General features: G+C 42.6%; 2 protein-coding genes across 6 annotated transcripts in view; both read left to right on the top strand.

The window, feature by feature from the left end:
* LOC137431828 (receptor tyrosine-protein kinase erbB-4) overlaps positions 1-4176 on the top strand; it is a 199243-nt gene extending 195067 nt beyond the window's left edge. For 3 of the 5 annotated variants that reach the window (XM_078782538.1, XM_078782536.1, XM_078782539.1), the window contains 3 exons: positions 1749-1898; positions 2475-2670; positions 2898-4176. In XM_078782538.1, the coding sequence (XP_078638664.1) occupies positions 1749-1898; positions 2475-2670; positions 2898-3277 (726 nt within the window). In that variant the 3' untranslated portion in view covers positions 3278-4176. Of the gene's footprint in view, positions 1-1748; positions 1899-2474; positions 2680-2897 lie in introns of all 5 variants that reach the window. The other 2 variants (XM_078782537.1, XM_078782535.1) reach the window with 1 other exon arrangement.
* Positions 1-24445, top strand: part of LOC144893031 (uncharacterized) — a 264881-nt gene that overhangs the window by 148643 nt on the left and 91793 nt on the right. The gene's annotated exons all lie outside the window — the stretch shown is intronic.

Below are 24445 nucleotides of genomic sequence, written 5' to 3'. Positions count from 1 at the left end.
ATGATATTTTACGACATTTACGTTCAAATGAGCTTTAGTTTTCACGCTTTGGAGGAAACACATGACCAATGTTACAACAGGGCCATTCCTCTTGTGCCTGTGCCTGAGTTCTCGGCATGACTAGAGAGCAAGAACAAACCTTGCACACTCTTTTAATATGCCCCGCATGACTTATTGGCTTGGCAACCATTCCATTTGTCCGCAAGGCAGAGCGCTTTCGTATATGACACCAAAACCTCACGCCACCATTTTTTATTTGCTTTGCAATCCCAGTTGTATTTTTTATATTGTTCATGTAAATAGATTTATTTGTCTTGGGGTATTACTATGAATTTATTATCTTGTATTCACAAAAAAAATACAGATAATTATGTTTTTACTCCTTTGATGGCTTATTGCAAATATTTCAACTTTTTTTTAAATTTTGCTACTTTCCTACATAATGTTGGCACGACTGATCATGATGGGATAACCAAACCTTCGATAACCCCAATGGCTTTGGATTAAAATTTACTCGTGAAGACGTTTTGTCAATCCCATTAAATCGGTGCATACTCAAACAGCGCATTCGTGAATGATGTACACATTGAGTCTTGGACACCTGGCTACATAAGGTGGGCAGTCAGATACCCAACATATCAGGTGCGCAATTAAATTGGTGAGATGTAAATTCAAAGCAGTTGAACATCCATGATTCTTATCTACTGGTAGTGGTGTAGTGGCAAATATTGAGGGACTGAAGGCCTACAAAAATGTCGTCCTTGACGTCAATGCCAGATATACCGTCACATCATATTTTAACATGACGCTAACCATTTGAGTCACCAAAAATGAGTGATAAATGGAATACTGTACTCACATTTTACCTTGATAAAGCAAAACTTAACTCTCTCTCTCTCTCTATCTCTCTGATGTAACGTACACTTCGCAAAGCATCGGTGCTGCCACCTGGGTTGCGAATATTTGGTGTTAAAAGGTAAATCGTCCATGAGCGAATTTGGCATTAGGGGCCCCAGAGTCCCACATTTAATTACACCTAGCATTTGCGAGTGACTCGTGAATATATATTTTAATGTAAATGCAGAATAATGTGTGACATGACAAATTTTATAAATTTTAGTTTAAAAATTAATATTACATTTTCATGTGGAATTTATTTTCTTACTATTGTGGTTCTAATACTATTGTATTTTCTTACTAAGCCTGGTGTTGGCTTAGCGGTTAGGGTGCTGACTTGGGATCCTAGGATCCTGGGTTCGAATCCTGGTCGATCGCTGAATTTACGCCAGGGGGTTGACTCAGCCTGTCATCTTTCCGAGGTCGGCAAATTGAGTACCAGCTTGCTGGGATGAATGATCCCTGTGTGTACCCCGATTTAGAATAGGTACACCGTATCCCTGCGCATCGTAAGTACCAAGGGTTGGCGTCAGGAAGGGCATCCGGCCATAAAAAAAACATTGCCTCAAACAGGGAACCATGATTGTCGTGTGGCCCGCAAGGCTAACCCCCGCTTTAGCTGGGAAAATGGCCTTAAAACGATCATTCATTCATTCATATTTTATTGTGGGGATGGAATAAGGTTCTGGGGCGGCACTCCAGTGCACTTCGGCAACACTCCACCCCAGCCTACTGGGCCCCCAATATCACCAGTGTAATATGCCAGGTGGATACCACCAATTCAACCACATTTGGTGCAACTGACATGAATATCTTTTTTTTCTTCTTTTTTTCTTTTTTTGCACACCCAGGCCGACAAAGGTGGCAAGCTTCTGAGTCCAAGGGATTTGCTGGAGATGGACAAGCAGGACAGTCCTTTGGACACAAATGAGAGTATCATGATGCCCGAGAATGCCCCATTTACGCTGAAACTTCCGCCACAAGGCCGCCGAAAGCTACGGGTACGAACATGGACAAAAGGGAAGGCTGGAAATATAGTTATGATTGTATCGGGCGGATCATGTAGAATGTGTTCATTCTCAAACTCATCCATGTTATTAACGACAATGTCTCGTTGTGTACATGCTGCCTGCAGAAAATGTATTACATTGTAAATACGTGGATGTTTATTGTAGAACTTTGGAGAAATATGAATCCACCAGTGAAATCATAAGGGGAGATGTTTATGAATCATAAGGGTGTTTACTCCTACCCCCATTAAACCACCCTCAAATTTCCAGTTTTTCCTTCCTGAGAGCTTACTTCTGTATCCATATTATCCAGCCCCTGAATTCTCCCTTACCGCACACCCTCATCCCTTGTTGTCAGTCTCCATCTATTTTGGCTTTCAAACCTGCAATTGGTGTCTCCCCCTCTCTTTCTGCCATTATTTTTGTTCTGTTGCATCCTGATCCCTTCTGCTCTAGCTCTTTCACGAGCCTTGACTCCATATACAAAAAAGAGCTTTATATTGTTACTGATTGTTAACAGCAACAGCATAAATATGTTTTTACAACCAATAATTTTGTGCGAGACAGGAACAGAAGTCGGAGCAGAACGATGCAAGAGCAGGAGTCGTCGGTGCCGGGAAGCAGTTGCAGAGAAGCGCATCTCAGCAGTCGACAGGCCGAGCTGCAGCCTTTGCAAATGGAAAATCAAACTCCAGTATTAAATATACACCCAGAAGCGACCGCTATCTTCAAGGCCCAACTTTTCCATTTGACAACAGATTAGGTGAGATAAGTACGTAAAACCCGTTCATTTACGTTGTGGTATATTTTTGGGTTGGTTGACATGCTAAGTTTGAGATTGATAAGTGTGGGTAAGTGTCGGCCATTCGTGTTTTTCCACAAACATGTTGCTGTCCTATCTCTGCCTAAAACTTCCTGTTCAACTTCTCTCCACTGCTTATCACATTTGTTTCACTAACATCACATTCTGCACTGTTTTACTTTTGACAGAGTCATCCATTCAAGCTGCAGCTGATGGAGAGAACCTCGAGTATCAAGCACTTGCTGAGGCAACAAGTCCTTTGCCTGTTACAAGACTGCCATTTAATCCATTCTCAGACACAATCGATGGCTCCAATCAACCTCTACCACTATCCCACTTTGAGAATATTCCCAGCCCCGAGTACGTGGCAGCATCAGTACCAGAGGATAAAGGCACATTCAACAATTCGGACTACATGAACACACGCCAGGTGGTGTTGGACAACCCAGAGTACCACCAGACCAATGGGATCGCTCGGACTCCAATCGCAGTAAATCCAGAATACCGGCCAATAGCACTTGCTTGGCCAGCTGGCAGGACAAACAGCCATTTCAGCACAGATGTCTAGCTTACCGAACATTGCCTGGTGAATCAAGTAAACATTTACATCGCAATCATGTTGTAAATTATGGCGACTTAAAGAGATTTCTGCTTCGATTCTTCAATGCTCTGAAATATTCCAAAATAAAGTCTGGACTTTAGGAACATCTCCAGAGTTGTTTCAGCAGATTCCATCAAAAGTAACTCCAATGGAGCCGAAAGAAAAACAGCAATCCCACCAGCAGCACCAGCAGCAGCAGCAGCAGCAGCAGCAGCATAGATTCTTCTTCAAACGGATATTTGTTTATCTGAACAACTACACTACATTCCTAGCCTACAAGACCTCGCTAACGATAACATTAGTTATTATGTAGTTTTCAACCATTTGCAGTTTTCCCTTGCACACGTGGAATAGTGCAGGTACCTCACTGCACTATTCCACTTGTCTGGTCCCTGCCAGAACTAGGGAGGGAGTACAGCGGGTGGGAAACGATGCCCGGTGTCAAGACAAATCCTCTCTCTCCGGAGGGAGAGGGTATTGACTGGTGTAAAAAGGTTGCCAAAGAATGTTGCGACAACATCCATTGCACGTGTTGGAAAAATACCGTGGATATTTCGCTTGGATAACAACAGGACATTCTGTAAATGTCGTACACACGGCAGGGTTACTTCTATAGCAAGCAGTTTAAGTTTGTCTCTCTGGTGATTTTGTTTGAACATTTTATACAGGCGACAGAGATAAATGTATTAATCTCAAATTGTCTTTTTAAGAAAGGTTATATTTTCTACAGTGAATTGAATTCGAGATTTGTAATTTTAACAAATTGATTTACACGCTCTGGGTATAATACATTTTTATGGGAATATATGTATTTGTGACATCACTGTATTGAGAGAGGCCAATTAAAGTATGGATTTTTTTTTTAAGCAGCTTCTTAATTGTTTTTACTGAGATGATTTGTGAGATTCATTTTCATGTGCGGGACTAAGAAAATAGCAGTGAACATTGATCAATGCATGATGGAGGAAATGTTGAGTTGGATCTTGGAGACGGCATGAAGCTGGAAGGTGTGAAAACATTTTACTACCTAGGAGACATGCTGAATGGAGAAGGTGGATCAGACTCGGCTACGGTTGCAAGAGTGAGATGTGCATGGAAGATGTTTTGGGAACTGAGTGGCGTGCTGATGACGAGGGGAGTGTCGTTGAAGCTGAAGGGAAAGGTGTATGCTGCATGTGTGAGAAGTGTTATGATTTATGGGAGCGAGACATGGGTAATGAACGTAGAGCAGCAACGAAGGCTGGAAAGGGTGGAAATGCGAATGGTTCGGTGGATGTGCGGAGTATCGTTGAGAGAGAGGAAGACAAATGATGAATTGCGAAAGATGATGGGAATAGAGCCTGTGATTGATGCTGTGAAGAGGAACAGGTTGAGATGGTTTGGTCATGTGTTGAGGAAGGATGAAAGTGACTGGTTGAGAATAGTGATGGAAATGAATGTAGAAGGAAGTAGAGGACGGGGAAGACCGAGAAAGACTTGGCTAAAGATGGTGGAAGAAGAAATGCGGGCAAGGGGGTTAACAAGGAGAGATGCAGAAAATAGGGCAAAATGGAGAAGATTGTCATGGGGACCGCAAGGCTAACCCCCGCTCTAGCAGGGAAAATGGCCTTTAAATGCATGTTGTGTTGTTTGTATTGATCAATGCATAGTAAATGTTTAAATAAGGAAGGCAATATGTTGCAGTTTTACAATGTATATTAATTGTATTCTCAAAATCAGATTTTAGGATATTTTTGCCTCCACTGACGAAGTAGTCGGAGGCATTGCTCTCGGGTTTTCCGTCCGGATGTCCGTCCATCCCTCCGTGATAGATTTTCTTTACTGTTATAACTTAAGAATGGCTGAAGGGATCCAAGTCAAACTTGGTAAAAGTATGCATAATGATGCAAAGATTAAGTTATTGGGTCAAGAGGTCAGTGGTCAGAGGTCCTGTTAGGTAAGCATTCTGTTACTGCACTAACTTGTGAACCAGTGATAGGATTTTGACCAAACATTAAGCGTGACTGTATTGGCTTTAATAATCCTGCAATGGGCCGATTGGGAAACACACATTTAACGTGCATGTGGCGCCATTCAAAAATTACATAACACTATTTTTTCGTGGCCCATAAGGGCTTGATTAAATTTTGCCTTTAATTTAACACTCGACCCAAACAAAGCCAATGGAAATCTGACGCAACAAAGCTGAATAGTGTATAATCAGCAGAGACCTATACAGGTATAATGTGTTAGGCCCACCAGGAAACAAGATGGCGGCCATATCATTTGGTCTCTGCACTATGGTGGATGGAGTCAAGTGACAGATGTGGGTGTGGTCTGGACGCTGGCCAACCAATAGGTGCACATTTCAAAAATTAACCCACAACAAGAACCCAAACAACAACAGCAACGCAATGTTCTTGTAGACCTGTGAAATGTCGCAGGTAAAGCATGTATGTGCTACTGGTATGGCGGACAGGCGGATCGCACAACAGGCAGATCGTGCTGAGATGGGGAGGATTAGAGGTGGGGAAGAAATATACTGATGGAATACACCGTTTGCAGGCGGGCTGGGGCAAGTCTTTCAGGAGTGCACATTGGTGGTGCATCGGAGCCATTGGCGGCAAGACTTTGTCGAATGGATGAAAATGTCTGGACAGGGGAACACAAAATGGCGGAATAGTTGGGGGTAGGGGGAATTTCAGGTGTATCTCCAATGGGAATGAAGCGGAGCAAGGAGCTCACCTCAGGGTAGGGATCTCAACGGGGCAGCGTGGTTCTCACACAGGTCTTGAGGTTTTGGGCTTGGAGGTGTGAATTGGAGAGGGTGGGGGACTCGGGTTTGCCGTTGGCAGGGGGCGCGAACGAGTGACGTCGAGACCACACCCACAAACTGCCACAATATAATTTGTAATTTAATTTAGCGATATCATCATTAGCCATGGTCATAAAAACAAGTCTCTGTTCAACAAATGGTCCAATTTGGTCTATGTGTCAAGTTTGGTGGCAATTGGCCCAGTAATTTGGGTGTGAAGGGTGTTTCACACAAACAGACAGACAGACACACAGAAAATGACTTTTATTTATAAGATACTTTTTTTTACAGCCTTTAATATACTTTACACTGTAAAACACAAATCGCCTTGTTGGCATTTCCAAAAACCTCCACTTTAGCAGTATTTGGACAAAATATGCCATTTTATGCCATCTTGACAAATCAAATAAGTCGCTCACATTTTGCGGTGGTAGAATATTAAAAAAAAAAATAGAAACCCTTCCCATGTCCTTTTTCTTAAGATTGTGCGGAGTAAAGCATTTTATAAACAGTAGTTTTTACAGCCATTTTTAATGTCATTTGTAAATCTATCAAAGGAAATCAAGTATATTCACATATTAGAAGGTAATTGTCAAATTACCTTGATGCCAAAATATCTTCACCCAAAGCCCCTTAATTCCAGAGTCCCATTCATCCGTTGTTATCTCTCCCATCTCTCGCTCTCATCCACCAGCTTCACACAGGTGTGTTCCACGAACCCCTTGTTGCCATCGTACTGAATTCCCAAATTACCTTGATGCCAAAATATCTTCACCCAAAGCCCCTTAATGCCAGAGTCCCATTCATCCGTTGTTATCTCTCCCATCTCTCTCTCCACGATGTCGCCCCATCTCTCGCTCTCATCCACCAGCTTCACACAGGTGTGTTCCACGAACCCCTTGTTGCCATCGTCCTGAGTTCCCAAATCCTTGTATCCTTCGTCGATTCTCTCTTTACCTTCGTCGTGGCATTCATTCAATACCTTTTCCCGTTTCAACCTCCTGTTTTTGCGTAAAGGTACCATCGTGCCCTTGCTCCAGGTGCGCCGGACCCTGGATGGGCACATTCAATGGACGTAGTGTTAAAGCTACATTCGAGTACAGAATTTATTTAGTAAGTTTGGCGTTAGATTTTTGTAAAAACAACCCCAGTTCATGTGAATTTTTGAAAATAGGAAAAAAAACTTTTCCGCAATCCTTTTTGCCTTCTTACCAGGCTTCTGTAAATCTCTGCTCATACTGGTGAGTTGTACATATTGAGGATGAATGAATCTTTAGGAGAACTAGCAAGTTTTCCATGCCCTCACTGGATTCTAAGTGTAGTAGGGATGGTGGCACGGAGGTCTTATAATAAACCTGGAGGCACAATGAGGCTCGGACATCGAAGCAAACGGAAGTGCTCCGGCGGCCATATTGGCGGCCATATTGACAATTTTGTAAGCAAATTGCAGGAAGAGAAGAAACTGATTGCTCTCCAAGATTGTTTTGATGGAAAAGTGTCGACCGTCTTGAGTTATTTGCTTCCTCAGTGTGAGAGACTGAGTGGGGATTCATCCAGCATCAAGATGCTTGGACTTGTGACCAGGTAAAGGTGCAGTTAAAGGGACAATCACGTCCAACAGAACACAGTAAATCAACATGATTAGAAGTGAGTATTTACACGAGTATTCGAGCCATTACACCCATTGTGATAATTGATGATACCGGGTATTTTTTACTGATGAGAGAACAAGATCAGCTTGATGTACTTATTCCTGATGTGCTCCCCACCCTGATGTTCATTCATTCTTCTCACTTGGTGATGGAATCCGACTTTACAATAACATTCAGAGATGCTCTGAACCAGTGTGAAGGTGTAATCATTGTGTCAGCCAATGAATCAATCGTGTTCACTCAGCGAATCAAATGCAGATCCTCAAAATCTGCTCTGCTGGTGTTTAATATCTGAGGATGGGGAAATTGAGGACGTGGAAGGGGGGAGCAGGAGGAGGATGAGAGGAGGGCAGGAGAAGGGTGAGGGGAGGAGGACGGGGGTGGGGGCAGCAGGACGGGTGTGGGGGGAAGGAGGATGGGGATGGGGGGCAGGAGGACGAGGATGGGGGAGCAGGAGGACGAGGATGGGGGGGAAGTAGGATGGGGGAGCAGGAGGACGAGTATGGGGGGAAGGAGGACGGGGATGGGGGGCAGGAGGACACGGATGCGGGGCAGGAGGACGGGGATGGGGGGCAGGAGTACGGGGATGTGGGGGCAGGAGGACGGGGATGGGGGGCAGGAGGATGAGGATGGGGGGAAGGAGGATGGGGATGGGGGGCAGGAGGACGAGGATGGGGGAGCAGGAGGACGAGGATGGGGGGGGGAAGGAGGATGGGGGAGCAGGAGGATGAGGATGGGGGGAAGGAGGACGGGGATGGGGGGCAGGAGGACGCGGATGCGGGGCAGGAGGACGGGGATGGGGGGCAGGAGGATGGGGATGGGGGAAGCAGGAGGATGGGGAATTGAAAATTGAAAATAATTTAAATCATTGAAAATTGGAAATAATTAGATAATTGAATATATATTGTTAATAATTGAATAAATATAAATTTAAAAAATAAATGATTAAAAATTTAAACCATTTTAAAATAATTAAGTAACTGAAAAATTAAGTAATTGAGAAATTAAATAATTTAAAATTAAATAATTGAGAAATTAAACAATTTAAATAGTAAAAAATATAATTGAAAACTGGGAGAAAATTATTTATGTAAAATTGGGGAAGATTAAATAATTGAAAATGAATACATAATTGGAAATTTCAAAATTTAACAACTAAAAAATATAATGGAAAAATTATTGTTCAGAAAGTGAGACACCACAAACACCAAGACTAAAAATTTTATGCCTCCATTTGGGAACCATAACAACTGTGTTGGCCTACTTATGTTGATTAATGGACAGTACAGCCTGGAGAGAAGTTTTCAATTTCTGCAACATTCGATTGTGCAACACCTGCTGCTCTAAGAAATGACCAAAGCGAACGGGAAGAGCTCCACAACAGCTCTATCAAATGAGTGTTGAATGAACATACATGTTGATGTTGAATTTGGTTGTTCCTACGTTTTTCAACCACAAAGCACATGATCGATGACATTTCGTGGGTCAGGGATGCAAAAAAAAAACAACAACCTCTGCGTTATTGGGCAAATTTCTTGACAATTCGAACAGTTAAAAGCTTGACACATCAACATCTTGAACATTAGAATAACTTGTGATGAAACACAGGCTTACACATCCTCAATCGAGTTGTACACCCATGACGTCACGCAAATAGACGGAAGCACGTCATGTGCATAAATGAAGTGAAAATCTCGTAAGGAAATCTTGGAGATCTCGCGAGATCTTGGAGACAGCGGCAGGGATTCTCGAAGCTCCACACGGTCTCCACGTTTTCAAAGTTAAGTCTGTTCACAATTGTATTTTGTCGAAACTGTATTTATCTTTCGGTGTGTGAAGTTATAGTGTGCACCTTGGAAGTTTCTCGGTGTTTATCTTTCATAAATTAATCGTCTGTTTGCCGCGTCGCGAGCGATTTGAAATCGAAGTTAAGTAATTGTTCCCATTTGTATTTTCGTTATAACTGTATTTATTTTATGGTGTGTGTACGTATATTGTGTCCCGAGGAAGATTTTCGGTGCAAATCTTTCATACCTGTATTGAAAATCGTGTTAATTCGTGTCCTGTCTTGAGGCCTTGTACAGTGTACAACCTTGAGGCTTTGTTTTTCTCTCAGCGGTCCGTCGTTTTGTGCTCCAATAACTTTCGTTCTCTGTTTTCCCAGTCTTTTCACCCCATAGCCTACTTCCTTGTGTAAATCTCAACTAAAAAAAAAACAAAAAAAAAAACATTTCCTTCTCTGTTCTCATTCGTTTATTCATTCTAATTCGTTCGTTCGTTCTTCAACCACGTGTTTCTCCCCCATTTCCCCAGATAGTTTTCACTGTTATTAACCTTCAATGTTTACACTTTCCCCTCAAGTTATGTATTCCGTCATATATAATAACACCTTTTTCTTCTTCTTTAAAAGGCTGCTTTCGACTTGCTCACCAAATCTATTCATCCCAAAAAAAAATTCCATCTCCTATAGTGCCTTTTTTCTACATTCCCTAAACTCTCCTGCACTCAATCCTCCATCCAGCGTCCTTAAACGTATTTTTAACTCGAAGGTCACAAGAAACTCATTTTGCAATAAATGTTCGTTTCCCATTAATCGTACACTTTCTAAAATCAAATCTCACCCCTCCCCTCCAAATCTTCCCCATAACCCCTCCCCTCCAAATCTTCCCCATCACCCCTCCCCTCCAAATCCTCCCCATCACCCATCCCTTTCAAATCTCCCCCCTTGCCCCCTCCCTCCTAAACTACCCCCTCACTCCTCCCCTCCAAGACTCCCCCTCGCCCATCCCCTCCTAGACTCCTCCCTCACCCCTCCCCTCCAAATCTCCCCCATATCCCATCCCTTTCAAATCCCTCCCCTTGTCCCTTCCCTCCCAAACTCCCCCCTCACCCCTCCCCTTCAAATCTCCCCACCCTCATTTCTTCTCAATTTCCCCCCTCTCACTCCCCCTCCTCAAAGCGTCCTCCCTGCTTCTTCCCCCTTCCAACTCTCACCTCCATCTCCCCCAACCTTCTGCCTCGCTCTTCCCCCTCCTCAAATAACACCTCATTGTGCCTCACCCAATCACCATCAAACCTTTTGTGAGCCCCATCCTTCCCTTTCTCCGAGCTATTCTGAAATCTCTGACACACCTTCAACAGCTCTCCCTACCTCTTCCACCTCTTCCACATCTTACCCTACCCCTCCTCCCCCCTGTTCTGTATCCGATGCTCCCCCTTCCTCTTCATTAACGGTATGGACCTCAAACATCCGGGGCCTTCGTTCAAACTTAACTGATCTCTCCATACAGGTTGCTTCTGTCAAACCAGACGTGATCTGCTTAACAGAAACTTTCCTCCTTCATGATGTCTCTGATTCCTTAGTATCTCTCCCGGGTTACTCCGTCCTCCGGTATGATAGACCTGAGGCTTGTCCTGGAGGTGGGGTTGCTATCTTTATCAAAACCTCTCTTCCTCACTCGCCCTGCACTGCACTCACTCCACCTCACCCCCAGGAATACCTCTGGCTACGGCTTCCCCTTCGCTCCCACCTCTTGTTCATATGTGTGTTGTACCGTCCACCAAACAGTGATGACTCCATCTACACCTCGCTGTCTGATAATATGGACCAACTTCTATCTACTCATCCCAACTCTCTCTTCCTCATATGTGGTGATTTCAACTGTCATCATGCCAGTTGGCTGGGTGTGGGTACCTCTCTCACCAGCCATGGCTCCTCAGCAAAGGACTTCTGCGACTCACTGGGACTGACACAATCTGTCAATTTCCCGACCCGGATCTCAGTCAACGGAGCATCTTCTCTTCTGGACTTGGTTATGACTAACTTCCCTGAAAATGTCTGCTGCTCTTCTCCTGCTCCAATCGGATCATCTGATCATGTCCTTGTTAAAGTGGCCATCTCTCTGACCATTCTCAGGGAGCCTGCTCAGCGTCGACGAGTCTGGCATTTCACTCAGGCCAACTGGCACGGTCTTCAAGCAGCCATCAATCATCTGGACTGGTCTCCCATCTCTACCACCTCTGACATCAACTCATCCTGGGAATTCTTCCAAAGTAAATTGCTCTCTCTCATGCACAGATTTATCCCATCTCGTCTTCAGTTGTCATACCCTTCCTCCCGTCCATGGTACACGGAATCTTGTGGTGAGGCTGTTGCCCAGAAACAACTTGCCTTCGTCTCATGGAAAGCAAATCCAACGGAAGGAAATCTCATTTCCTTTCACAAAGCCCGAAACAAGTGTGTGTCCACCCTCAGGAGAGCCAGGAAACAATATCTCTCCGTTCTCAAGACCGAACTCTCTTATCTGTCTCCCTCTTCCAAATCCTGGTGGCGTCTGGTCAAATCCGTTTCTGGTGTGTGTTCCCCCTCCATCCCCTCCCTTACCTCAAACGGCTACACAGCTGACTCCGCACGTGAAAAAGCTGAATGCCTCAACTCTGTGTTTGCCTCTAAATCTTGTGACCCAAACCCATCCCTCTCTGTACCCACCATACCCAGTCGTACCCAGCTGCTCCTGGACTCCGTGTCCTTTCCTCCTGACAAGGTGGAAAAGTTTCTGTCAACCCTCGACTCTGATTCTGCAACTGGACCCGACGGCATCAGCCCACGGGTCCTAAAATCCTGCACTGCCGCTCTATCTCACCCTCTCTCTGTTCTCTTCACCCTCTCTTTTGCTCAAGGTCAACTGCCATCTGCTTGGAAATCAGCCAACATCACCGCTTTGCACAAAAAGGTGCAAAAACAGATCCTAGCAACTACAGACCAATCAGCCTTCTCCCAATTATCAGCAAAGTCATGGAATCCATAATTGCTTCGGATATGAAATCTTTCCTCTCCTCCAATGGCTTGATCTCTGATCATCAATTTGGTTTCAGACCAGGTCACTCTACTCTGGACATGCTGCTTCTGCTGTCTCAACAATGGATGGAGGTCCTCAATGCCAAACAGGAAATTAGAGCTGTCTCCCTCGACATATCACGTGCCTTCGATACGGTCTGGCACCCCGCTCTGCTCACTAAACTCTCCTCCTTTGGTATCCAGGGAAATCTCCACGCATGGCTGGCGGACTTCCTCTCTAGTCGTCGTCAACGTGTGGCCCTGAGTGGGTTTCTCTCATCTCCTCTTCCTGTTCAGGCTGGAGTTCCCCAAGGCAGTGTTCTGGGCCCTGTGCTTTTTCTGGTCTTCATCAATGATCTCTCTGACTCTCTTGAAAATCCTCTCTATCTCTTTGCTGATGACTCCACTCTCTGCCGCTCCATTCCTTTTCCCTCAGATCGGCAGTCTGCAGCCTCCTCACTCTCTGAAGACTTGGACAAAATCACAGACTGGTCAAACAAGTGGAACATGTCTTTCAATCCTGACAAATCTCACACTCTTACTATGTCTCTCCGAAAAGATCGACTGGACAACCCTCCCATCTACTTTCTCAACAATCCTTTCCAAGAAGTTCTGTCGCTCAAGCTTTTGGGTCTCACTATCTGCCATGATCTTTCTTGGGAGAACCACATTTCCAAGCTGGCCTCCAAAGCCAGTCGCCGACTGGGCATCCTCCGTCGTGCGAAGTCCTTCATCGGCACACCTGAGCTCCTCACCACATACAAGGCTTTCTCCGCAGCTCAATGGAATACTGTTCTCCCCTATGGGCCGGTGCTCCTGCCTCACACCTAGCTCGGCTTCACGCTGTTGAAACCAAAGCTTTCAGAATTATTGGAATCTCCCGCAATGAAGCTATCTCTGAGGGCCTTTCACTCACTCACCACAGGCAGGTAGGTGGTCTTTCTGTCTCTACCGACTCCTCTCCGGCCTTGCACCCCCAGCTCTCTCTGTGCTCTGTCCCCCAAATATTCATACAGGTCGCACAAGATCTGCCAGCAACCCTCTGATGGTTAAACTGCCGAAATCTCGGCTCTCTGCTCACCTTCACTCTTTTATTCCTCTTTTCTCCCGCCTCTGGAACAAACTCCCACACTCCCTTCAATCCCACTCTTCCCTCCAGGTCTTTAAAACAGCTGTTCACCACCATCTCTTATCTTCTCCCATCCAAAACCTTGATCTTTTCTACCCCCGCTAATTCACCCCAGATCCACCTTGTTTGAAATTCCAACTTCTTTCCTGGAAGTCCTGGCAGTGTCCATGTTGGAACCCATCTGTGGATCGGTCCCATCGGCCGATGGGTCTGACCCGTTTGGCGACCTATCTGTGGATGCACGAGAAATGACAATGCAGACCCATCGGCCGATGGGTCTGCGCCATCTGCGGATGTGTTGTTCACCTTGAAGGAATGTGTTGACAGAATGGTGCTCTTCAATCAGGTACACAGTCATTGGAATTACATGTGGTAGGAATTTAACAGAGATGATTTTAAAATGTTTTATTATCTATTTCTACCCATCTATTTATACATTTTGTCAATACATTTTGTAATTAACAGATACATGGCAGTTTTAGTAAAGCTTTACATAACATACTCAACATTCATACAAACCATTAGGTGTTCTTCTGATAATGGCGGAGGGGAATGGTGGCAGGGTAGAGAGTGGCAGGTGCTGATGATTAGGGTTAGGGTTGTTAGGGTTAGGGTTGGGGTTAGTTGTTAGGGTTAGGGTTAGGGTTGTTCGGGTTAGGGTTAGGTTAGGGTTAGGTTAGGGTTAGGGTTAGGGTTAGGGTTATGTTAACTCATCCACCATTGATGCATACACATTCCTTCAAGGTGAACAACACATCCGCAGATGGAACAGACCCATCGGCCGATGGGTCTGCATTGTCATTTCTCGTGCATCCACAGATGGGTCGCCAAATCGGTCAGACCCATCGGCCGATGGGACCGATCCACAGATGGGTTCCAACATCCATATGTTTTATACCTCTCCCACCTCCCCCCCCCCCCCCCCCCTTCCCATGCCCCCCGCCCCAAAGCCCTCGCCCTCTCTCAGATCTCTCGATGTCTCCATGTCCCTCGGTCCCTGCTCTCAAATGTTGTGTTTGTGTCCTTCCCCCTCTCTCCCCATCTTGTCTACCGCTCCCGATGTTATATGTTTTATGTGTCGGTTTGTCTTTCTGTGTGATTAATGTTCGCTCTTTCACGAGCCTCGATCTTGTATACAAAAGAAAAAGAAAAAAAAATCAGATTTTATAACACGATTATCTGGCTTATTATTCTCCCAAATTAAATTTTTGTGCTAATGGGTCAGTGATATATATCATCCTCTAAAATATGTCTTCAAGAAATGTCGTGATTGTGTCACTTTAAGACAAACAGTATGTTTCAGTGCAGACATGCAGACATGGAATACTGATACAACATTGTTCTGCTTCTGTTGGTTGTGTTGGTAAGTCTAAATATGCTCGTGGATTGTATCAACTTGTCCTTGGAAAACTGTGCATCCTGGTGTAGGGGAAGTATTGGGGGAGACTCAAGACTCCAATGACCGGACACAGGTTTTACAAAAGGTCTGGTTTATTAACTGGTTATTCACTTCATTCCATTACCAAATAATACCGCTTAATTCAATGGACCAGGTTAACTCTTTTCGCATGGTCCTTCTCGTTCGGCCGATGTTCCTCCGCCACTCCCGTCGGGCAGAGGGTCTGATGATGAGTCCTCGTCCGTTCCGTCGGTCAGAGCTTCTGCTCACAAGTCTCCTTGACTCAACGTTTGCTCTCGTTTATATGGACAAACTGGACTTAATCCCCTGTCCGCTGAACGTTAATCCTTTCTCCGCTAATGCCCCGAGGTCATGCATGCACCAAGTCCTGGCATCAGCTCGCTCCCCTCCTGCTGTGAGTTCCGTTTACCAAACGATAGGGGGGTGCTCCAGCCAGGGGCTGTGACCAGGTGGACAAGAGATTACCATGTTCGGGCACATTCCTGACACTCATTTACGAACTCGACTTTCACAGAGTTTGCAGGTAAAATGTATCTGCTTCGTTACCAGTGTTAATTAATAAGTTACCAGTGCCAATTAATAAGTTACACTGAGTTACACTTCCACAATTCCACAATGTGGAAACATCAGCAAAACACAACATTTGAATGTTCCCAAAACGTTGGAGCAAAACGTTGCAACAACGAAAGTGAAACGTTGTAGCGACGTTGTGGAAATGTTAGCACAACCCAACATTTGAATGTTCCCAAAACGTTGGAGCAAAACGTTGCAACAACGAAAGTGAAACGTTGTAGCGACGTTGTGGAAACGTCAGCAAAACACAACATTTGAATGTTCCCAAAACGTTGGAGCAAAACGTTGCAACAACGAAAGTGAAACGTTGTAGCGACGTTGTGGAAACATCAGCAAAACACAACATTTGAATGTTCCCACTTTATCCCATTAAAATCCCATTAAATCCCATTAAAATCCCATTAAAATCCTATTAAAATCCCATTAAAATCTTCAGACAAAACACTAGCAATATTATTCCTAGGACTAAAATTACCAGGACCATTATCAAACATTTATCAAAATATTAGGACCATCATCAAACCAATGAATGACTCAATCCTTTAATGACTACATCCAAACCCAGACATTTTGAGTTCCGTAACTTTAATACTTCAAATTTTCCATTCCTTCCCTTCCTCATCCTTAGATGTAGGGATGGGTTCTTTTTAGGATCATGTTGCATCGAGCATTATTTTCCAAAACAGTGTGAACATTAAACCACACCATTACCTCTGACATCCCACCATTTACACCAGCTTTCCCATGATGTCGCGATATGACCCCATAATCCCACAAAACTCTTCGTTGCTTTGACATCCAATATGAAAATTCTCATTTAACCCGTTCAAAGAACGTCCATTTCGCTAAATCGAACCAACCACAACCTTCGCCATTAATATCTATTGTAAGCGTGCCGAATCAGTAAGCATCACCCCTCCTATGAGCCTCGACCAGAGGGTGGTTGTTACTCACAAACACTCGTCGCTAGCTGTTCCATTGTCTGCCGATTCCCACTCTGCTGCCGATTTCCACTGAGCCATCAGAGTGGAATTTGGAATTTTTTATTTCTCTGAGCTCATGAAAGTGGTGACAATGGGTGGTCTGCCATTGCTTTCCACAAAAGTATCTTTCACCTTTCAATAAAATATTTGTACCAACCAAATCTGCGAGTATGGGGCGCAGAGAAAATACACAAAAAGCAACAGCCCTGGCTTTGCTTCCTGGAAGCTTCCTGGAAGCTTCCTGCAAAACGCTTTGCTTCTCGCAAAACGTCCGCCTATGGGAACTAGAGGGAGGGGAGGGAGAAGGAGCGGGAGCAAGAGACAGGGTGCCGGAATGGACATGAGGGACAATGAGGGACAGTGAGGGAGTGTTGGTATGCAATTTTCATCCAATCGCCATCTTTCACAATAATTCTGGACCGGCATGAGGTGGGGTTGTCTGTCATGAATTTATTTGTTGATCGAACGAGTTTTAGACATGGCGGGAAAACTGAAAAAAAAAATTTTCTCTCCTCCACCCTCTTTTTTTTTTTTTTTTTTTTTTTTTTTTTTACTTTGGACCCACGGCTTTCGTCCTACACAATTCCGTTTAATTTGTCTAAATCCGACCAGTCGTTCCAAAGATATAAGCCGTTTTGTCGCAATACCATAAATTGGAATGAGGTAAAATATATATATATATAAATATAATTCCATTTCCCGGCTCCCTGTCGCACGCCGAGCAAGTCGCGTGTTTTGAACAAGTGCAAAAAAAAACTACTTTACACGTGTACGGGTGTGTAAACGAGTGTACCGGCCTTACACGTCTTGGAAGCAAATGGTCGCATGGTGCACGCATGCTCCGTTTGCTCCCAGGTCACAGTAAGGCCTTTAATGACCAGCGCCGACCTGGTGCATTTTATTTAGACAGCGCAAAAAATACGTATTTACAGAAATCATTTAGAAAAACACGAATAATAGCTACAGTCGTTTATCGAAGTACCATTCGTGATGGGTCACGCCACCTATATCGCGGCATCGGTGCGCACGGAACCCCCAGGACCACCTCCTCCCCCATGTATGTACAAAACTATTTCCAAGTTCGTAAATCATATTGGACAAAAACAAGCCACACTCACCTTTTAAAGACTTGTTTGTACAATTGATCCCAGCGGTGCCTCCAAATTGTAGGGGAAGTATTGGGGGAGACTCAAGACTCCAATGACCGGACACAGGTTTTACAAAAGGTCTGGTTTATTAACTGGTTATTCACTTCATTCCATTACCAAATAATACCGCTTAATTCAATGGACCAGGTTAACTCTTTTCGCATGGTCCTTCTCGTTCGGCCGATGTTCCTCCGCCACTCCCGTCGGGCAGAGGGTCTGATGATGAGTCCTCGTCCGTTCCGTCGGTCAGAGCTTCTGCTCACAAGTCTCCTTGACTCAACGTTTGCTCTCGTTTATATGGACAAACTGGACTTAATCCCCTGTCCGCTGAACGTTAATCCTTTCTCCGCTAATGCCCCGAGGTCATGCATGCACCAAGTCCTGGCATCAGCTCGCTCCCCTCCTGCTGTGAGTTCCGTTTACCAAACGATAGGGGGGTGCTCCAGCCAGGGGCTGTGACCAGGTGGACAAGAGATTACCATGTTCGGGCACATTCCTGACACTCATTTACGAACTCGACTTTCACAGAGTTTGCAGGTAAAATGTATCTGCTTCGTTACCAGTGTTAATTAATAAGTTACCAGTGCCAATTAACAAGTTACACTGAGTTACACTTCCACAATTCCCTCATCTTTTTGTTTTTGTTTATATTAACCATTAATCTAAACATCAATATCAGTAAACAATCAATCACTACAAGTAAACATCATTACAAGTATAAGTAAATAATCAATCACTTTGGTAATCAAATTCCCTTGGGCATACACCGTCATCCTGCAAGAATCACAAAACATTTCGTTGGTCATTGACTCCTTCCATATCGTTCAATCTATTGCATTTGCATCACAAATATATTTTCAAAACAACACTTCACCATCACCAAGATACAACAATTTCACTTCATTTTCAAGTTTTGTAAAGCATCTGCACCATCTGGCAAAAACGTTTGCCTCCACACAAATGTTGACTTTGTTTGAAAGGAAGGGCTGATCACTTGTGTTTGAATCCTGGTATGAAACATTTTCTCCTAATGTCTTCATAGCTCCTGCACTACTTCGTGTAGGATTTCGCTGTTGTGGTAACATTGCGGAGTCATAGACTGACCCTGCTCTCCTTGTAGCATTCTTGCCACTTTTTGCTGTAAACCATAGTAATTCCTGAACAAGGCCTTCACCCAGTTGTAGTCGACTTGCCTCCTCCCTCATTGTGAGTGGGCAGCAAGTATTGGTGTGACGTTGATTGGCCAGCAAGATGTGGAACAGGGATGCCGGATGCATCCACAATGATGTTGGGACCATAGTGCTCAGGTCATTCATGGTCCTTACCAGGAGCAACCAGCAGAATCGTTCCCAGCTGTTGTGACAAGGGCACAGCCGTTTTTTGCAGCTCCATGCTGGTTCCCCGGACGTTGGTGAAGTAATAACATATGTCCCCGCATTTCACAGAGGTTGCAGGTAAAATGTCGTTGTCCTGCAACTTCTGATGTGGTGAATGTTCGAAGCCTTCGAACAAGAGTAAGTGATCGCCTTTCTTTCATATGTTGCAGTGTGATCCAGGCAAATGGTCACATAAATTTCCTTGGGGAAGGTAAGCATTCATCTCCAAGTTACACGGGAGAATGTCTTCATCATTCTTTGAGAAAGAGGGTGTATGCCACGATTAACTTCATTTTTTAGCCACAAATTTTCTTTCTCGAACTTCTTCCCAATTCCGTTAGCAATCCCTCCAAAATGTGATCTCGTCTTATCCTTATGCTCAGTCACATCTGAATCTGCTTTCCACACACACTGAATCAGATAGGGTACATCTTACCATGAAATCAGCATAATCATGTATATCTTCCGACAGTTTCACATTCAACAATTTGTTGTTTTTCCTTAACACAAAAGTTATATTCATTTATATGCGTCACACAAATAATATTCAATCAGGTATGTATTTTATTACTAAACTAAGAATAGCATTGTATATGATTACAATCACAAACGGGAATACCTAATTCCCAACAACAATTTTCCCAAACCAACAAATTAAGCATAATGTATTATTACCATAATTCCTCTCCACTTTTTCTTTTCCCTCTTTTTTTCCCCTAACAGTGTGTCACTCGTGGTGATATGAGTTCACTGATATTGTAATTGACACAACTCATAACATTGTCGTTATGCCATTATCTTAATTCTACTGTATTCACTATTCATTTGCAACATCACTTGATTCATTCTTTTAATCTCGGTATTATTCATATCATCATAACAATCTTTCTATTTTAGGTCCATATTTGTTTCTGTTCTCATCAACCTCCTACGGTTTATCAATTTGTTCCAAAGCACTGCAACCAAAGGTTTTAACCAAAGCTCTACCAAGCTATTTCCAATTTGAACTCAAAATGCCAATTAAACAACAATTCAAAGAATTAACTTCAATGGGTCAACAAACTCATTTTATAAACAGATCTAATTTTCCCATCCAATAATTTTCCTTGCCAAATGTCATATTGCAACACTTTAATAAACCTTCGAAAAATGTCTCCCAAATCAATAAAATGTCTATGTCTAAAATGTCTAAAATGTCTATAAAACCAAATCAATGTCTCCCAACTCTAATAAGTCTTTGTAATATCTCACTTCATTTACCCAGCATCGAAGAATTTATTTACTCTCCATTCCCATCTGTTAACCAGTGACTTTGTTTGAACTCCAAAACTTAATTTGATGAATCCCATGTGTACAGCTACCACTTATTGAAACCCCTACTTTTGTAGAAAATATCCAAGTAAGTGTTTTTTTTACACCCCCTTAACTGTTGCTCATCCATTTCTATGCACCCAGTGAGTACTACTGACACCAGTATGCCAATATAGGTGTGCGAGATTAACAAATATGTTGCAGGTACACGTGACATCGCGTTCTGAGTATAAATAACGTAACAGCGCGTTCATGGCTGCCCCTTGGTTTAAGATTCACAATGCATTCCATTTTAAAACTCACAATAGTTCCAACCAGCAAGATATTCTTTACTATTTTCCCATATCATCTATGCCTAATACACAACCATACATGCAGCACAATTTATATGCTGATAAAATTCAAGTTTATATATATATATATAAATCCATGAGCAGAGTATTCTGAGAAGTCAGTGTAAGACCTCTCCCAAATTTGGATAATTTTGTACTCCCTCATTTCTTTTTATGAAGCTCATATCCATAAATAGATGTTATTCTTATATAAATTCTATCAAAAATGGAATCCCAAAATTACTCACAATTTTACTATTAATGAATGGCTGCTCATAACCCAGCACATCAAATCTTTATATTCCATCTCCCTTGACAAAAGAGATAATGTTCATAATCAAATTATATTTCTATTTTATTTTACGGATTCTCTGCATATTCAATCCCATCCACATAAAACTATCCATTTCCAGACAGGCACACTGTCGGTGTCAACAATCTTGTAAGATTGATACACAAAACAATAAAAAAACACTAACATTGACACACAAAAATACACACACACATGCATTATGCGTATTTGTTTGCGTTGGAACTATTATTTACAGATCAAGATGGGTGTCAATTTTATTTCAATTTCATAAAATTTGTCCTTCAATTTTAGAAATGCTAATACACAAATGGACCAAAAAGTTTATTCTTAGAAAACCCCTATGATGTCACATTGAAATTACCCTTTCAGTTCCCACAATAATTTATCCAAATTTGACTACACACCCATTTGTATGTCAGTCGACCACTGACCTATCAATCATGCGGAACACTAGTCCGAAATTCCCACCTGATCATCATGTGACCCTTGTCACTTGGTTTCAAAAATTTGCAAAGCAATTGTTCCAACTTTGTAAATTTAAAATTGTGTGCCCAACATAAAAGATCCAATTTCGGCATGTGATCAATTAATTATTAATTTGTTAACAAGCAAAAAGAAAAAAATGAATCATTCTTGCTCTGAAAACTTTTCAGACACAAGAATCATCGACAGTTATTCATGTTTGTCCAGTAATCGAATCTGTTGAGGCCAATCATCATTTGGGATTTGTAGCAATGAAGGCCTAATCATTGTCTGAGGTACCGGTAAGCACTGGTACCCTTGATCTTGGTTTGCCCCATGAACTTGTCTTCCTGTTGACATACGGACATCTTCTTCTCCAATGTCCCATCTTTCCACACTCGAAACACCGGTTTCTGTCGTTGCCTGATCTGTGCACCTGTGCACTTGTATTGCTGGGCTGCATCTCTACATCCTTGAGTTGCCACTGCAATCTCTCGTTATCTCCTGAAACACGAAAAAATTCTCTGTACCGTCCTTTTTGGGGAGACAACTGGAAATCAGATGGGACAACTGTCACTTTCATTCCTAATTTCGAGGGCAGTTGTGCATTTGTCTCCTCCACTGTATCCTGTATCCTTTTTATTTTAAGTTCTACATCCGTTATCCGTTCTTGCTGTTCCCGTTGTCTGGATTCACCATCCCAAAGATGGAATGCAAGCCAGTCTACCGTTAGATTCTGTCTCTTCCTGGCTTTCAATCTTTGTTCCAATCTTTCCAATCGACTTCGCTCAAATGTACCATCTCTTGGAAACTCCTCATCATGTCCCTTTGTCCACAAATACCAATTCTCGACCTGCCTTATAGCTTTGGCACCATAACGGTCGTACATATGATGTGTACAAGTACCTTTTTGTGGAATCTCTGGTTGTCCTTGTGTATTCTTGCAGGCTCCATTTCCCATTCTGCCTTTTATCAAAGTAGCGTTGGATGTGTTGTAGCTTGTTCCAGGTTCCTCTAAAGCTTCACTCGTACCTCCAGGAAGGATCTCTCCACCTGTTCACACGGTGATTTCCAGAGAATCTCCCTCAGTTGTGGCTTTTGCACAATCCAATCTGACAGATCAGTATTTGCAGATGAGCCGGAGGGTCAGTATGAAATGGGTGAATCCTCAGGTGTCCGCTCTGTTGACGGGGAAATCACACAATGGTAACCGCACATATATATCTGTATATAAACTCACCACCTTGCTCAATTTTCCCAGGTTGTCTCCACATTGATAATATCTCGCAAAGATATAAAAGCTTCTTTCTTGAGACCGCATTTTCATCAATCAAACAATCAATATATTCAATTCAATTTATTCAGTTCAATTTATTCAGTTAAATTTATTCAATTAAATTCAATCAATTAGATTCAATCAATCAAGAATATCCAATCATATCATTCAACTTCTTCCATGATTGTCAAGAATATCCAATCATATCATTCAACTTCTTCCTGAGTGTGAAGAATATCCAATCATATCATTCAACTTCTTCCTGAGTGTGAAGAATATCCAATCATATCATTCAACCTCTTCCTGAGTGTGAAGAATATCCAATCATATCATTCAACTTGTTCCTGAGTGTGAAGAATATCCAATCATATCATTCAACTTTTTCCATAAGTGTGAAGAATATCCAATCATATCATTCAACCTCTTCCTGAGTGTGAAGAATATCCAATCATATCATTCAACTTCTTCCTGAGTGTGAAGAATATCCAATCATATCATTCAACTTCTTCCATAAGTGTGAAGAATATCCAATCATATCATTCAACCTCTTCCTGAGTGTGAAGAATATCCAATCATATCATTCAACTTCTTCCTGAGTGTGAAGAATATCCAATCATATCATTCAACTTCTTCCATAAGTGTGAAGAATATCCAATCATATCATTCAACTTCTTCCTGAGTGTGAAGAATATCCAATCATATCATTCAACTTCTTCCATAAGTGTGAAGAATATCCAATCATATCATTCAGCTTCTTCCTGAGTGTGAAGAATATCCAATCATATCATTCAACTTCTTCCATAAGTGTGAAGAATATCCAATCATATCATTCAACTTCTTCCTGAGTGTGAAGAATATCTAATCATATCATTCAACCTCTTCCTGAGTGTGAAGAATATCCAATCATATCATTCAACTTCTTCCATAAGTGTGAAGAATATCCAATCATATCATTCAACCTCTTCCTGAGTGTGAAGAATATCCAATCATATCATTCAACTTCTTCCTGAGTGTGAAGAATATCCAATCATATCATTCAACCTCTTCCTGAGTGTGAAGAATATCCAATCATATCATTCAACTTCTTCCATAAGTGTGAAGAATATCCAATCATATCATTCAACCTCTTCCTGAGTGTGAAGAATATCCAATCATATCATTCAACTTCTTCCTGAGTGTGAAGAATATCTAATCATATCATTCAACCTCTTCCTGAGTGTGAAGAATATCCAATCATATCATTCAACTTCTTCCATAAGTGTGAAGAATATCCAATCATATCATTCAACTTCTTCCTGAGTGTGAAGAATATCCAATCATATCATTCAACTTCTTCCATAAGTGTGAAGAATATCCAATCATATCATTCAACTTCTTCCTGAGTGTGAAGAATATCCAATCATATCATTCAACTTCTTCCTGAGTGTGAAGAATATCCAATCATATCATTCAACTTCTTCCTGAGTGTGAAGAATATCCAATCATATCATTCAACTTCTTCCTGAGTGTGAAGAATATCAAAAAAACCC

This window comes from Myxine glutinosa, chromosome 7 (genome assembly GCF_964187855.1).
Source record: "Myxine glutinosa chromosome 7, kmMyxGlut1.1, whole genome shotgun sequence".
In the NCBI taxonomy this organism is placed as follows: domain Eukaryota; kingdom Metazoa; phylum Chordata; class Myxini; order Myxiniformes; family Myxinidae; genus Myxine; species Myxine glutinosa.
This window is presented reverse-complemented; position numbering and strand designations above follow the sequence as displayed.